The following is a 15,667-nucleotide window of genomic DNA, read 5'->3' on the forward strand; positions in this document are numbered from 1 at the left end:
ACTAGTATACCACAATATATTTAGTATTTTACAGACTTTACATAAAACATTATCAAAGACCAGCCCTGATTAAGGGCTAATCTTTTTATCCTGCTTGCCTGAACTTTCATCTTGCTTCCCTGATGCACCATCTGTATTGTAAATTCTTTTACTGTTTTGATAGATATTTTACATTCCTTAGGCAGCAAAATAAGTTTAGACAACAGTAACAGTGTTGCTTACAAAACTGTGCTGGAAAGGCAAGTATTGCCATGCAACCTTGATGAGATCTTTGGGAAAAGCTAGGGCCAAAAGGGAAATCCAATTGTGAGATGAACTTTTGTTTAAATTCAACAAGTCCCTACTTTAAATGTACCGATTACCCTTCTTTCTGTAGCAGCAGTGCTGACACGGCAAGATAGAGGAATACTGCAAAACACGGGAGTATTCTTACATATTAGATGTTTATACCCTTCTATTTATGTTATGTTACTCCCTAGAAAGCACAGACACAGACCAGAACCCCATCTGTATCAGTTTTCCTAAACTCCAGAATTCATGGGGGAGGAAGCCTTGTTTCTTAACAAACTGTAGATATTTAGCATTTTCAATATTTCTACTACTACTAAAAAAAAAATAGAGATGTATTCAGTATAAGCGCTTATTTGGAAATCCTAATAATTACAGAATGTTATTACCATGGGAAACAACTAAGCTAACAAACCCAGAAATCAAGACAGAAAAGCCTGTCATGCTATCAACTTAAACAAACATACACAACCCATAAAAAAAAAGTGCATCTTTTCATATGTACAGAAAAATTCAGTAAGGACAACAAACTTGAACTAGTTCAAAACTACACACAAGTAGGAAGCTGTCCTTTTTGAGTTGCAGCTGACAAAATGATTAACTGGACCTTATGCATTTATCTACATTTTTCCCCCCATCCATAGATAGGTGCCTCATCCAATTTAAAAAGTGGGGGATTTTTAAATTCCTTTTTGCTGTTTCCTTTTGTGTCCCTGCCGAGCCGCCGCGGGAAGCGCTGGGCCAGCGGCCCGCGCCGGGGCTGCCTTCCCGCGCCGAGTACGCGGGCGCGTAGATGCGGGGACGGCCGAACCCAGCAAGGCGTCTTCTCCCCTGTGGGGCAGCCTGGCGTGACTTCCCGCAGAATGACATTATGGAGGGGTGACACGGGCCCACGGGGCTTTTTGGTGGCGGGATTTTTTTTCCCTCCCTTTTGCCGCCCCTAGCTGCGTACACTTAAGCTGGCCGAAGGCTTGCCCCTGCCCCTGTGGCTGCGTACGCAGCACTCGTGTTGTCCTACCGATATGGCAGTAGCACTTCCTGCTGTAAATCACTTGGCGATAGTTTCTGAAGCGCTTCTTAAAGGCGGCTCTGTAACGAACCCGAGTCAGTGCCTGTGGTAAGCTTAAAACCCTAGAAGCTAGAGAGGCTGTTTTCAAGACCGATGTGTGTAACGTGCTGCTGTTACTTCTCACAGAAATGGTAGAAATGTAGTCTGCTCTTGGCTTACTCTTGGCGTAAATGTAATTCCCCTTGCTGTGCCCTGTTGCGTGCACTCCGTTGTTTTGGGCCCAGTTCTAGTTACCTTTGCCGTCGTCTTGTGAAAAAAGCTAATTTCAAGTAAATGTTCAGAGATACAGGTGTATTAAGCAAGAACTATGAAAAGTAACCTTTATTATAATGCTGTACTGGGGATAGCTCTTGATTCTGGAATAATTTGAGAAAACAGAATCACTCAAGATTAAAATTTATGGAGACAAATTTAAAAACCTTAGCTGTTAGCATTTGTTATAATATTTTAACTAAGTAGATGTTGATCACTTATTATTTATTGCTAATCTGAAGTTTCTTTCATTTATTGAAAATATCTACTGAATTTAAGTAGAGGTCGTTTATTTTGCTCTTTGTATGAGCATCTTCATATAAAATAGTTTTGCTGGCTCTTTTCCCAGCTTATTAATGCCTTTTTTCCTCAAAAAATTTCAGAGTACAGTCAGAAGAGGAATGGATGTAACATGATATCCTTGGAGTGCTCAAAACACACAAATTCTGCAAAGATTTGTTTTTTGCTTAAGTAATACAAAGAAAATGGATGAATCAGCTTTGCTGGATCTGTTGGAGTGTCCTGTTTGCTTAGAACGCCTTGATGCTTCTGCAAAAGTCTTGCCTTGCCAGCACACGTTTTGTAAACGCTGTTTGCTGGGCATTGTGAGCTCTCGAAATGAGCTTCGATGCCCAGAGTGCAGGACTTTAGTGGACTGCAGTGTTGATGAACTTCCCAGTAATATTTTGCTTGTTAGACTACTGGATGGCATCAAACAGAGGCCTCAAAAACCCGGCGCTGGTGGTGGGACTGGTAGCACGAATGCTTTAAGGGTCCCCATCAACACTATAGCTAATTGCGGATCAAAGGACCTGCAGAGCTCGCAAAGTGGACAGCAGCAAAGGGTGCAAGCACGGAGCCCTCCTGTTAGGGTAAGTATGATGTGCTGATGGTATTTTGTTGCAATCGTATCTTTTCCTGCCCCATTTCAAAACAGTTGATGGCCTCTGCTTCAGGATGAGGACAGTCAGATAGTAAATACAACAAAACAAAGTATTTTTGAGAATTGTTGTGGATTTCTAGCAGAACACATCAGCGTTCTTACCATTATTTGTTTACTGTTATGTAAATACCTGTAATAATACTACCTTATTAAAACTTGCAGTTGTTAAGGAGAAGAAAAGCATCTCAATACCTTAGCTGTCTTATTAAAAGGAAGTCAAATAGAACAAGGTAATTTATGTGGAAAGCATAAGTAATTGTTAAGGATAAACATCCTGTGAAGAACACTTGAAATTGTTATTAGTTTGTCAACTCTAGAGGTTTTATTTTGGCAGTTGCACTTTCTGTAGTGATTCCAACTATCAGTAAATTTCCTTTGAGTTAGATATAACAAATGTTAAACACGAGCAGGGAAGTTACGTTCTTGTTGAGTCTGTGAAGGTTTTGCCATTGGCTTCTAATGGGTTATGTTTTTACTTCTCTTCCTTTAAAAAGAAGTCTTGGAATTACTGTCATCTAGTAAGTTATTTGTACTCTGTCCTCACTTTAAACTTTAGTCAGTTTTTCCTCAAAGTATCTTTTCTAAGTGATTTGGAAAATCTATGTAGTGTGATGAGAAGACATTGCCTTTTGTCTGTACTGTTGCTTCCTAGGATCTGTGCAACCCATAGACTCTGTCATACCTTGTAATCAAGACTTAGTAGCCTCATTTGTGATTATCCATTCTAGAGCCTGTATGGGGAAATATAATTTTGAGATGACTGACCTTGCTTTGTTTTATTTAATGACAAGGCAGAACAGCTTGTCTGAAAGGTCTTGCTGCCCACTTTGTGATGGCTGCATATTCAGAGTTTCTGTGTTTGAAGTGGAGTTTCTGAATGGTTTAGGTGGTTTCCTCCTTGTGAAGTTTATTTTATTTTTAAGAAATTACTTAAGGGGTTCCAAGGAGAGGGCTTAAACATGTATTTGGCAGGACTAGTCTTTATTTATTTTAAAGCATAGCTGAATGATTTAGTTTACTTAGTCAATGAAGGAAGCCTTACACCGATTTGCCCTCAGTTGTATTTACATGATTGGAATATCTTAAAAGCATCTTAAATACACCTCTTAAGTTTGCATGAGGATTTAAAATACAGGTGTTCTTCCATTAGACTGTATTGTTTTCTCTGCTTGGTAGAGACTCTCATTAGCTTCTTTACTTTAGAATATAAAAATAATAATTATCATGCCACTACCTGTTAATGAGTCTTGTTCTGTGTATAGATTAATTGGTAAGAGATGGTGATGTGTGGTTTTGTGTGTGTGTGTTGTGTTGTTTGTTTTTTTGTTTGTTTTTTTTTTTTTCTTTTGGAAGATAAACCTTAGAAAATACTGCAAAGAAGCTTCAGCAGTATCAAAACCAGTCTGGTCTTCTCCAGAACCTGAAGGTGTTGACCATGATACCTTGCATTTGCAAAAGCTCTTCAACTTAAAACAAAGCAAAATATCCATCTAACTTGTTTATATATTTTCTTGTTGACCTTTGTAAAGGTCTCTGTATTTCCAGATACTGCTTCTCCTCCAAAAAGGTTTCTGGTTTGGCAGCGTACTGCATGTGTGAATGGCTGTGCTTCGGAGTTTCTCAAAGCCTTATTAGAAAAAATAACTTGGATATGGAATATTCTCTCTCTTTTTTTTAAATGTTCTATAATATCCTCTTGTGCAACATTTGCATTTCCAGATGTTGCGCAGAGTAGAAAGTGATAACATATGGAATGTTGCTTCAATTTATTAGTTATTCTGTACCATGTGCTATTAAAATTGTGACCATGCATGTCCTTATGCAATTATCTGATACTTGGTGTGTATTAGTGATAGATTTCAACATTTTACAGTAAGGCTTGAATATATCTTTGTTTCTGGGGGTTTCACAGGCATTCTTGTGTCTTCTTTCCTTTGGGAGACAGGGAAAGATGATCTTTTCATCTTTTGTCCACTTTGCCCAGAGCTTGCTTTACTAGGAAGGCAGTACTTTTAAGAACACGAGCTGACTCTGAGGGATAAGAAGTGGGAGATAAGAGCTTTTCTTATATGAAAAGTGTTGTTTAAAAAAAAAAAAAAAAAAGTCCAGAAAGCAAAATGCCAATTTTATGGACAGCATTGAAGTGAATTAATGCCCTATTTGTTTTGCTAACTATAGCATAAAGATGATTGCAAAGACAGTTTCTCTCTGGGAATTGAAGAAGAAAATCTGTTTCTAGATGAGTGGCAGAGTCAGATTTCCTAAACTAATTTTGCTGAAGGGGAACTAGTAAATGAAAGTTGCTGTTAAGTTAAATGAAATGAACATGGATGAAGGCTGTTAAGTCATAAACATTCTGCTTATACCCCGAAGTAGTACTAAGCTCATAAATGCCCTTTCAAAAGATGCCATAATTTTCTGAAAAGGTTAATACAGCATGTAGTGCGGTGTGATTTCCTGAACTGTATCAATGACTATGGAGCTGCCAGCCCTGTTATTGCACAGCACTATGTATATTGCATTCTCTGTATTATGTATGTGGTGACACATGGCAATAAACAAACTAATGGTTCCTCGAGTCTTAAAACTAATGAAGCTGGGTGGGTGGTGGGGATTAACAAATCCTGTGCCTTGTATCTCCCCCACTGCAATAACCCTGTTTCTTTCTATAACCTCTGTAGTCTTTCACCAGTGTAACAACTGCAATTTCTCCTTGCAAGTTCTTAACCTCTTTCTATTCCCTGCTGTTTTGATGCATAAAGCCTTCTGTACTTCTCCTTGGGTACTGGTTGGACAAAGGCAGCATACTGCTGTACCTGATGGAAAACTCTGCTGACTGCCCAGCTCTTCTGTTCTGAGCAGCCAGCTTGCCTGGGAGAGCAAATAATAGTTACACTCCTGCTGCAGCTTCCTCTCTGGTACAGATGCTAATTTAATGCTTTCTGGTGTGGTGGTGGTTTTTTGTTTGTTTGTTTGTTTTGGTTTTTTTTGTTACTGGTAAGTGAAAGCCTTCAGCTAGGTTGATAGTTTGGAAAAGCTTTAAGAACCACAGTCAGCTGTCAGATCTGCTTGGGACTGGTCATCAGGAGCAAGTTGTTGAGGGACTGCATGATCACATGGGCTTTGTTTCCTTCAAAAGAGCATATGAAAATTTTAGGGTACTTACTTTCAGATTTTTGCTCATGTTATTCATCTTGTCATTTTCACGAAGTATGTTGACCAGGTATTATCTTAAGTTCCTTGTCAGAGTTTTACAGGGGTATGCTTATTGCAGGAATCTTAAATGTAGCTCTATTTGTAAGTTGATAGATGTTGGAGAGCTGTTCTAATTTTTCTGCTAGAGGATAGATTTAAGATGATACACATTTAAATTTTCCCTTGAATTTGTATGTACCTAAGACATACTGGTTCTCCTGCTAGTTTCTTTAATAGTCCGAGTTTCTGAAGTTAGGGCTGTCTTCTCAGCAGAACCTAAAGCAGAGTTGTCTAGATAGTCTGAAATCTCATCACTGTCGAAAGTATTTTTTAATAATGTTTTCAGCTGTTTTCTGGACCAAGTGTAGACAGGAAGAGAGAAATGAAGGATTCAAATGATCTCCCTTTTCAAAAGAAAAGCATGAATAGCTCAGAAGTTGGCCATGCCTAATAGAGTTGATGCTTATGCTGAGTAAGTATTGATGGTGTGATTTGGCTGTATTATACTCAATGTCAGTGGGAAATTTTATCAAGGAATGTTGCAGTGCAGTCAGTGGGCAAGTACTAAAGCTATTCGTTTTTTTTCTTGTTTCATTCTGGAAACCTGATAGAGACCTCTGGCGATACCACTTGTTGTGAAGTCTTCTTGAAACAAGAGGGTAAAGGAGCATTACAGGCTATTAGAAGATGCTCATTCGGGTGTTGAAGGGGGCTTTCTAACCGCAGCAATAATTTCTTGCTCTGGGCACTCCTAGAACTTCGTTTTTCAGTTGAGAACCACTAACATCTGAGATATTTGAAAAAAACTTTTAAACTGAGGCCGAAACTAAAACCCACAAACAGGAGGTTGTTTTGTGAGCTTCTGCTAATGCTCAGCTGTGTTGCATTGTCATGTAAACCCACATGTCCATTCTCATGCTTGTGTAACACAGGAAAGCAACAGTAAAATTTTCAATTCCCACATCCATACAGCCTTAGCGTCGGTCATTTGTGTTCTAGTAGGCTTGCCTGGGAACTGCTGAAATGGCCTTAATGCCAAAAAGGAAAATAAATGGAGCCAGATTCTCTTCCCCCAGCCATGGTGTTTGAACTTTGCACACAACTTGCGGTGGTAGGGATGATGGGCCACCTTATTGTCTGTGAGGACTTAAGCAGGTCAGGCTTCTCTGTTGGACTTAATGTATGATGTTAGCAATCGGTTTTCTTTTATCCTAAGCACCCCAAAGAAGGGAGCTCAGGGTGGCAGCTCTCACAGTTTGACTATTTAGCAGAATTCAGAAACCAGATAGGAGCTGAAACAAGTGCTGCTGTTGGGGGCACTAAGATCTGCTAAGATCCTGGCAGAAATTAATTATCAAAGGAAACTTCTTAGAGAATTTATAATGATTAGAAAGCAACAGTGGGGCTCAAAATGTGCATTCGCAGATCAATAACGTTATTAAAGTATTGAAAATAAATATTGGGATTGCTAAGCATAACAGCAGGTGTAGATTGGAACAGATGTTAAAATCCTCTCTGAACAGTAGTTAGCAGAATAAAACAATAGACAGAAATGTCATATCAGTAAACATCTGCTGGTCAGGTACTCTTAGAGGCTCACGTTGTGATAATAGATGAGATTATAAAGTATGCCACTTGGAGAAAAAAGTGGTTGCAGAAATATGCAAGAGACAGTGGCTAATGCAGTTAGTTTCATAGTTGGCGTTTGTGATGGTAGGCTGGAGAATCATTCCTTGATGATACCTGATTTTGATTGTGTTTGTATGAATTTATACAAAATCTGCTTTCTTTTTTTAAAAAAAAAGAAACAAAAGTGTATCTTATTGTTGTCTGTGTAGTTTTAATTCTGCATTCCTGTATGTATTTCATCCTATATAAGTAGAGTGTTGAGGTGCAACTTTGACATGTGAAATGTCTTAATTTGAGAATGTGGAGGTAGGCACCTATTCATATTCCAGAGTGATCATTAGAAAACATTTTGGGAACTTTCTCTAAATCATGCATGCTTTTGTTTCTTCTCACACTTGTTGAAACACCACATTCTGCTTTTACATTTATAATTGCTTGTACAATTTTAATTATTTCTATGTAACACTTATGTATGTTAAGCTAGAGAAAATTTAATTAAGATTATAAATATAAAAGGAAAATAGACTGTCTTTCATGGTGTTAATGTGTTTCCTCTCAGAGATAAGTATTTGAGAGAGGGAGGATAAGCAAAAGGAAGAATTGTCTCAGTATCCAAAGGTATTGGGCTAGGATTGAGAGCTTCCGGGCTCAGTTCCTGGCTCTGCCACAGACATCCTTTATAACCTTGCACAGAGTCATTTAAAGCTCTTTGTGCCTCTATTTCCCATCTGCAGATATGACTGATAGTACTTCCTTTGTTTGACTTGCAATTTAAACTGTATATTCTCCAGGGCAGACATTGACTTTTTTATTTTGGATATATCTATAGGGTGTTTTACAATGGGTCCACAGTCTCAGCTGAGGTCAGTAGATACTGCTGTTCACTCATGAAATCATTGACTTCCACATTACTGGAGAGCTCTTCAGAATCCATTTCCTGTACCAAAGATGGTGCAGTGCCTAGTGTTACATTGTTGAAAGGATTTAGTTTTGTTTAGAAGTTTAATAGCGAATCGCATAAATACCTCAGGGAGGAAAAGCCAGACACTTAAAAAAATCCGTGGAAGCTGGTTTTCCATTCTTCAGCTAGGAAAATCTGCATCCGACTGGCACACTGGTGTGTAGATTTGAGTGTGCTTTGAAAAGAATAAAAAGAGAATATCTACTGTGAATGGTGTTGGTAGTACAGAAATATTTAATTCCATACTCTGAACCTTGATAGCAATCTTAAACCTGCCAGCTAACATAAAGCTGCTTGATAAAATAGCTGTGAAACTCGTGTAGTCCCTTTATTTAGAAAATAATTAGGTTTCGAAGTTGATTTATAAACTAAAATACAAATCCACAATATTTTAGTTTGATGCTTAAATTCCTTCTTATTTTATTTCTGATACCCTTTTTATTGTGTATTAGTGGAAGATGCTTTTGTGGGATTGCTTTGTTTTCAGGTGGAAGAGGGGGCTGTCTTTATTTCCCTTTATTCTTGATTTAATGTTACTCCATTTCTGTAGATTCGTTTAAAAACCCCTACCTGAAATAAAATGGTGTCTTTTTCCCTCCACTTTAATTTGGCTGGTGAGTTACAGGTTATTGCTCTACTCAGAAAGCTTTGATCGTTCAGAAAATTTCTGTGCAGAAGGGAAGTCTAAAGCCCTTAACTTTTAATGGGCTTGTGAAGGGGAGCAGGTTTTTTTAAAGAGAATAAAAATATTTTCATTTTTTTCTTATTATGACAGAAATCAAATATCAATAAAATTGCTTTACCTAGGTGGTCCAGGGTCTGATTAGAAAATTAAGTCAGTAGTGCAGTTGCTGTGTTTCTGTATGCACAGTGTCTGGCCTTCTGCAATGGGTACCTCTGGTTCGGTGGCTTAATAGACATCCTGTATGGTAGGAAGAGCTGAAGGGGCTGACTGGGATGGGGTCAGCTAGGAATCCTTCTCCTCCCCTCTCCTTAAGCGGAATGGTTTTCACATGGTACTTCCCCTTCTTGCCCCCGTGTTTAGTGCATTGGTAGGAACTACAGAAAACAGCAAGCCTGGAACTGCAGCTGTGATAATAAAACTGGAAACTTGTTATGTTGCATTGTTTGTCTTTGGTGGACTTCCCCTGCAGTGCATTTGCCTTTCTCCTTATGGTATGCTTAACACCTTCCTTGGTCTTTTCTTTGTCTCCATCGTTGTCCTTTTTATTCAAATGTTCTCTTGCCTCTGATCTTAATGTACTACTTCCAAGAAAAAGAAAACATATATTTTTCTTCCCTCTTGTGTCCAATTTGTCCTTGGCTGTGTCAAACATAGGGAACATGAAATAAGCAGTAAGAAAGAAAATGTTCTGTTGAAGTATTTGGACTACAGACACTTGTGGTATTTATGACTAAATCTGTTAAATGAATGAGAGTATAGAGTGTAGGTTAATATTATTACTGCCTAACCTCCTTTGGTTTCATTGCCTATATGCACATCCTAGTGTGGGCAACAGTGTGTCTCAGTAATTAAAGGTGAAATATCATCTGGTCAGCCTGTTCATACGCACAACTTGTTACTGTTTGTGCGAAGGAAAATCATGCATCTGTTATGTCACAATTCCTGTCAGATGCCTTTTTGTCAGTACAGAACAGCCCATCTCAAAATCAGCAGTGAATTCTTGGGTCAGTTGCACTAGATCAGTTTCTTTGCTTTTCTTTTCACATCACCAAATCAGAATCTTTCTGGAGAGCAGGTTTTTGTGGACTGAGAATGGCTGCTTTGAAGTGAGATGGATTAATTTTAGGAAGTGAGCGGCTCTGAGGTGGGAGAATCTCACATCCAAGTGCTCTTTCTTGGACTTGATATCTTTCCTGAGTATAGAGGGGGCACTGTCCTCTGATTGTTTAGACTAAACAGTGCGGCTAGTCCTAGTTAAAGCCTTGCTGCACTGAGAGTGTTTGAATAACTGCTTTCATTTATTGTTGTCCTGTAGATATTGCTGGTCTTGGTCAGCACAGTGGCAAACAGTTAAGTCTGTTTTCTCTTCTGCATGCTCTTAAACATCAGGAAATCATAGGCACTTGGGAAGATGCTCTGGGGATAAGGACAGTCACTCCAAAGACAGAAACTGAGTCCAGTATTTGGAATTCTTTGATATGCGATGCTTATCTGTCTATCTTTAAAATGCCATTCAATGTTTCCTGGAAACATACAGATTTGTTCTCCAGTTGAGAGGAAAATGAAACATACATGTCAAATTCAGCTCTTTCTTTCATTTACAGATACTGTTACCAATTCTGAGCCTGCTAGACGGTGGCACTGGCAAGCAGTCTGCCACAGAAATAATTTATCCCTGTGCCCTTAGAAGCTTAGGACTGTGGTGCTCATCTGACACTTCTTGTGGCACTCAAGCATGTGATAAGGGTTTTTTATAGCATAAGACTATGAACACTTCAGAATTTTAAGTTATACAATTTCTTGTCTAAGTCTTTGTTCCTATCTTATTTGGCCTTTGATTAATTCACCTTCACCTCTAGTGGCACTTACGTTCTTACAGGTTCTCGTTTTAATACTTGAGAGTTTATCTGATCTCTTAAAGATGAGAACAAGATTCTCTTGTGTGTATGTATATGCACTGTCTCTCTTGCACAGTAATTTTGTTTGAAATGGTGCTGATAGGCTCAGCCTTCCACATATGATTTTGAAAATATGGTGTAAAGTTGTGGGCTTTTTTAATTGAATGAAAAGCTCTGGTTGTCTGCTTAACTGTTCTTTCTATTGTTCAAGTTGTCACGATTCTTCAGAGTCAAATATAGATTGTCTGGTTTTGTTTTCTGTAAATGTGCAAAGTATAACTTTACAGTTTCTAGCTGGGAAGTATGCTATTAATCATAAACACATTTGATCAAAGGTAAGCATTTCCATGTTACTTAAAAATTAATACAGACATCATTCTCCTCTTCTGTGAAGAGAACGAGTGCTGCCATTGTTGCATAGAAGTGCATCAGAGAGTGTCCTCTTGGACTTCATAACACCTGAAGCCCTCCTCAGTCTTTAGTGTTTCTTTGCTAATAAAACTGATTTTGTTTCATGGCATTAGTGTTGCAGTAAGGTGAGGTAACTCTGCTCTCCTTTTTATAAAGGAAAGATGTGCATATTACCTCTCTTGATTTCCTCTCCTCAGCATCTAAACTTTCAAAATGTACATGCACATTAAAAGCTTTTTAAAGAACTGAAGCACTGTTTTATGCTGTGTGAACCACAATCTTACAAGACAAGCTCTGATTAAAGACAAAGGTACTCTTCTCAGACTTTCAGGCTGCTGAACTCAAGAAAAAGAATGTAGTCTTACATGCACAGAGGAGTAAGGATCAATACTGAACAATTTGAAACAAGTGTCTTCAATTATTCTTTATTAGCATGCTATCTAAATTATTTAGGTTATATTCTGCTTTTTATTTATTTAAAAACTGAGGAAGAATGAGGTGCTTCTACCTGATTAAGAAGTGTTAGGATGAAAAGTATTCAAAGATAATCAGATGACAATATGAGTTGGCATATATAGGGCATAGCTGTTCTAGAAGCTTATTTTAAACAAATCCAGCGGAGTTCAGTGTGCTGCGGTAATGTGCCTCGGTTGAAGATGAAGCTTTTATTCTGAAGCTAAGAGCTTGCTAAAAGAAAACTAACATCTTGTGGACCTTTACTCATTTGTGTATGCCAGTGCCCTACTATCTCACATGGTCTTTTTCGTGAACTAGATAAAAGATCAGAGAGGAGCCTCTTAAATCTTATCCACACTAGTGGAGTTAAGTCATTTTCAAAACCTGTTTAATTTAACAGTTTTTAATCCACAGCCTTATTAAGTTAACAAGCCTTCAGCCTTGCCACCAGGTTCTGTAATCCTCTTGGATCTTCACTCTAAGCAGGGCAGGGATAGTCAATAAGTAGATGAATAGATGATCCTTCAGAAGACATATAAGTCTCCCAGAATTAAGTGTTGTTTTCTACCCTGGGTTTTGAAAAGGTTGAGAAATGCTGATCTGAACTTTCATTGAGTATAAGACATACTACCACAGTATCTACAACTTGAGGAGAAAGTTGAAAAGACAACCACTGGGGGTTTTGTTGCAGGGGGGGAGAATAAAAGATTTTTTAAATGCATTAATATCTAGTTTACAGCCCAATAAAAATAAAATAAATTGAAATATAGAATGAGGTAAGTAAAAATAACAGTTTGTTTCCTTGCATTACACATATGCAGATTAAAAGCTTTGTGGTTGGTTCACAAGGTATCTTTGGAAATCTTTCGGACAGTCAGTAGACTGCGAACCAGAATTTAAAAAACATTAATGCAGATAATGTGGTACTGGCCACCACTGCACTCTGCATATTACTTCTGTTCAGTTTTGACTCTTCTAGCTCTATTGAACTTAAGCTGAGTAGAGCTCCTGAGGTAGTGGAGCTGAAGGAAGGGGAAAAAACAGTTTATAGTGGAAGAATTCAGCCTGACATGTTTACACAGCACCAGAGTAGGAGCAGAGGAAGTGAATGTGGGATTCACATTAGGTCCAGGAGATGCCAAGGGTGCCCCTGCATTTGGAGAGGGTGGCAGAAGAGCTGAGCACAGAGTGAGTCCAAGGCATGAAAGCAGTCACTCATGTTGTCAAAAGGATGGGAGAAGGCCTCTGGGAGGAGATGACTGAAAAGCAGGGAAACTTTAATACTGATGGGTGATAAAGATGCAGAAGGCCAAATAGTAAGGGAGTGGAGGGATAGTGAATATGTTGAAAGAAAAACTATGCTTGTGGATTTGGAACATAGCAATAGACAGATTGGGTAAAAAGACAGAGAAGGAAATTGGATTGGGCACATGACTCTGCTCCCTGAAATTGAATTAGAGACCTGTTGAGGGGGAGATGCTGGAGAAACAAGTTGAAGGGGGGTGACTTGATGTTTGAAAAAGGTTTTGGAGAGCATCAAAATAGAAAAATTGATATGCTAGAGTTGGCTAGACAAGAGGTGAGAATAAGAATTAATTTTAATTAAATTAATTTTTGATTTAAAAATACAGTGCATTTTTTTTCATTGTTTATTTTGAAACAGTGTGTCAGGTACTATGTGACACAATATTTCAGCTTCAAAATGACTGAAGAACTTTCTGTTAGGTACTGTGAGGATTATTTCTGGCATATCTCTCAAGCACTTTGAGATTCTTCATAGGATTCTAAAAGTATCAATTTTGTTACTAATAAACTATTCTCACAGTTCTTACAGAACCAATAAAGCTACAAATTTAAATGATTTGTTCAATGAACTCAAAAAGTATATAGGAAAAGGTGGGGTAGTGTCCTTAGGAATTGCTTGGAAATTGGAAAAGATTCTTGAGGAATGGAAAAAAAAGAGCATTTGTGACTAATTCTGATTTGGTACCACTTCTTTTCACCTTGCTTCCATGTTTCCTCAGTCTTCTGGGTAGTCCTTCAGTTAGTAATAGCTGAAAATAAGGACATAAGCATTCTACCAGCATTACAGAGCATGGCTACAATCTTGCATACTATCTTTTTGAATTTAGTCATGACAGCTAAGAATAATGATTTTTGTGAGACAGATTCTCCAAACAAAATAATGGAATATTTTCAGTATGTTTTCAGTCCCTTGGAGCAGCTCACCTTTCTGTAATACAGATAAAAAGAGAACTATCTTTCTAGAATGATGTTTTCAAAATACGTTATTTTTATTCAGTAAGGGGGATTTGTGTTTACTTTCACTTACAAGTGGAATTAGTTTTTCAGTGGAGAAATAGAATAGCTAGTGAGCTGTTGCTGGAAACAGATTCCCAAAGCAGTAAGAATTCCAAGAAATATTTTATCTTCTCACACTGAAACCTCCAAATGCAGAAAGAAACATAAGGGTCAATGATAGCTGATTTCTAACATCAGCTCCTGTTGTTGGTATATGCTCTTTACTAAGGAATCTTACTTTTTCATATGTTCAATTCAGAATTTTGTTGCTTGCAACAGGGAGCTTATGCTATTTGTTTCCCTATTTGTTATTTTACAAGCTCCCTACATTTAAAAGGAACAGCATAAAAGAGGCCAAAATTTAATTTAAATGGTGTAGAAGAGGAACTGGTTATTTTACACACTCTGTACAAAGGTTGGGTGGTTTTATTTCTTTAAAAATAATAAAATAATAAATACCATGTCTTAAGCAGTTAAATATGAAATATTCATAATTGTGTATCCAGCAATTGATAGGGAGACTTTTTTTTAATACTCTTGATTCAAATCTTCTGTGTTTGCATTAAAGGAATCCAAGAAAAAAAGGGGTATGAGTCAAAACAGCAGAACTGTCAGGAAGTGTTTGTGCCCTTTTTTTCCTACAGCAGTCATAGAATTTTACATGCAAACTCAAATGCCATTTAAAAAATATGCTCTGAGTAAAGTTTTATGTAATGTGGCATCTTTAATCCTTTTAGATCTTTTGAAATGTGTGTAATGCACATGCAGCTAGGCTATACCACACGATTCCTTATTTTTTGATGTTAATGGGAGTTACGAGAGTTAATGAGATAAATTGGTTAATGAAGTTTATGCCCTTGTTTGTTGGTTTTTGTAGGCTGTGGTTGTTATCGAGTGGGTGTATATTTTTCTGTAGTGTACTGCTCAATTCGCAAATAAAGAGTTTAGATTAGAAATGGTTAAAAAAGAAGATATGAAATTATTTTAGAACCAATTTTGTATGTGCAGTAATGGAAGGGTATGGATTTATAATATTTAGAGGCACAGTCTTCGGAAGAACTCCCCTGTGTTAAATTTTTCATCTGCTTACAAGGGGATTTCAGTACAGCTTCACTTACATACAGTCAGATTAAAGCCCACTTGCACACAGCCAGATTGAAGTTTAAGGTAGTTTATCTGAATCAAACAGAAGCACTAACTTGGTCTTTGTAATTAGACATGTTTTAAAGCTTGAAAAATCTCATAGCCCAGTATGCAGTACCCACAGCATATTTTATGACTGGGCTTGGTTAGTCTTGCCTATAGTAAATGGAAAGCTAAGTATTCCAAATCATGTGTTTCAAGAAAATGTTAAATAGTTGCCTCCAGGAATTCCTAAGTTTGGTTTGCATAAGATGCCTTATGATGTTGGAGAAATCCTCTTCATGCTTAAACAGATAACCTCACCCTCGGATGTGGATGTTAGCTGCAGTCTTGTTCATGGCGCACTCTCTTCCAACTGCTATTTACAACGTAAGTTTAGGAACCCAAACCTTCCTAGAAACGGCATCTTATTCTTGGGAAGTCAAATACTTCAAGT

The 15,667-nt window shown here is 37.8% G+C and overlaps 1 protein-coding gene across 1 annotated transcript in view; it reads left to right on the plus strand.

Annotated features, from left to right (window-relative positions):
* The first annotated feature begins 1,995 nt into the window (after nt 1-1,995).
* The window catches only part of SH3RF1 (SH3 domain containing ring finger 1), an 83,495-nt gene continuing 69,823 nt past the window's right edge, over nt 1,996-15,667 (plus strand). Inside the window, exon 1 of the mRNA XM_026847207.1 lies at nt 1,996-2,481. Coding sequence (XP_026703008.1) covers nt 2,095-2,481 — 387 coding nt within the window. The 5' untranslated portion in view covers nt 1,996-2,094. The remainder of the gene's footprint in view (nt 2,482-15,667) is intronic.

The sequence above is a fragment of the Athene cunicularia genome (assembly GCF_003259725.1).
Source record: "Athene cunicularia isolate RWA chromosome 4 unlocalized genomic scaffold, athCun1 chr4_part1, whole genome shotgun sequence".
Lineage (NCBI taxonomy): Eukaryota > Metazoa > Chordata > Aves > Strigiformes > Strigidae > Athene > Athene cunicularia.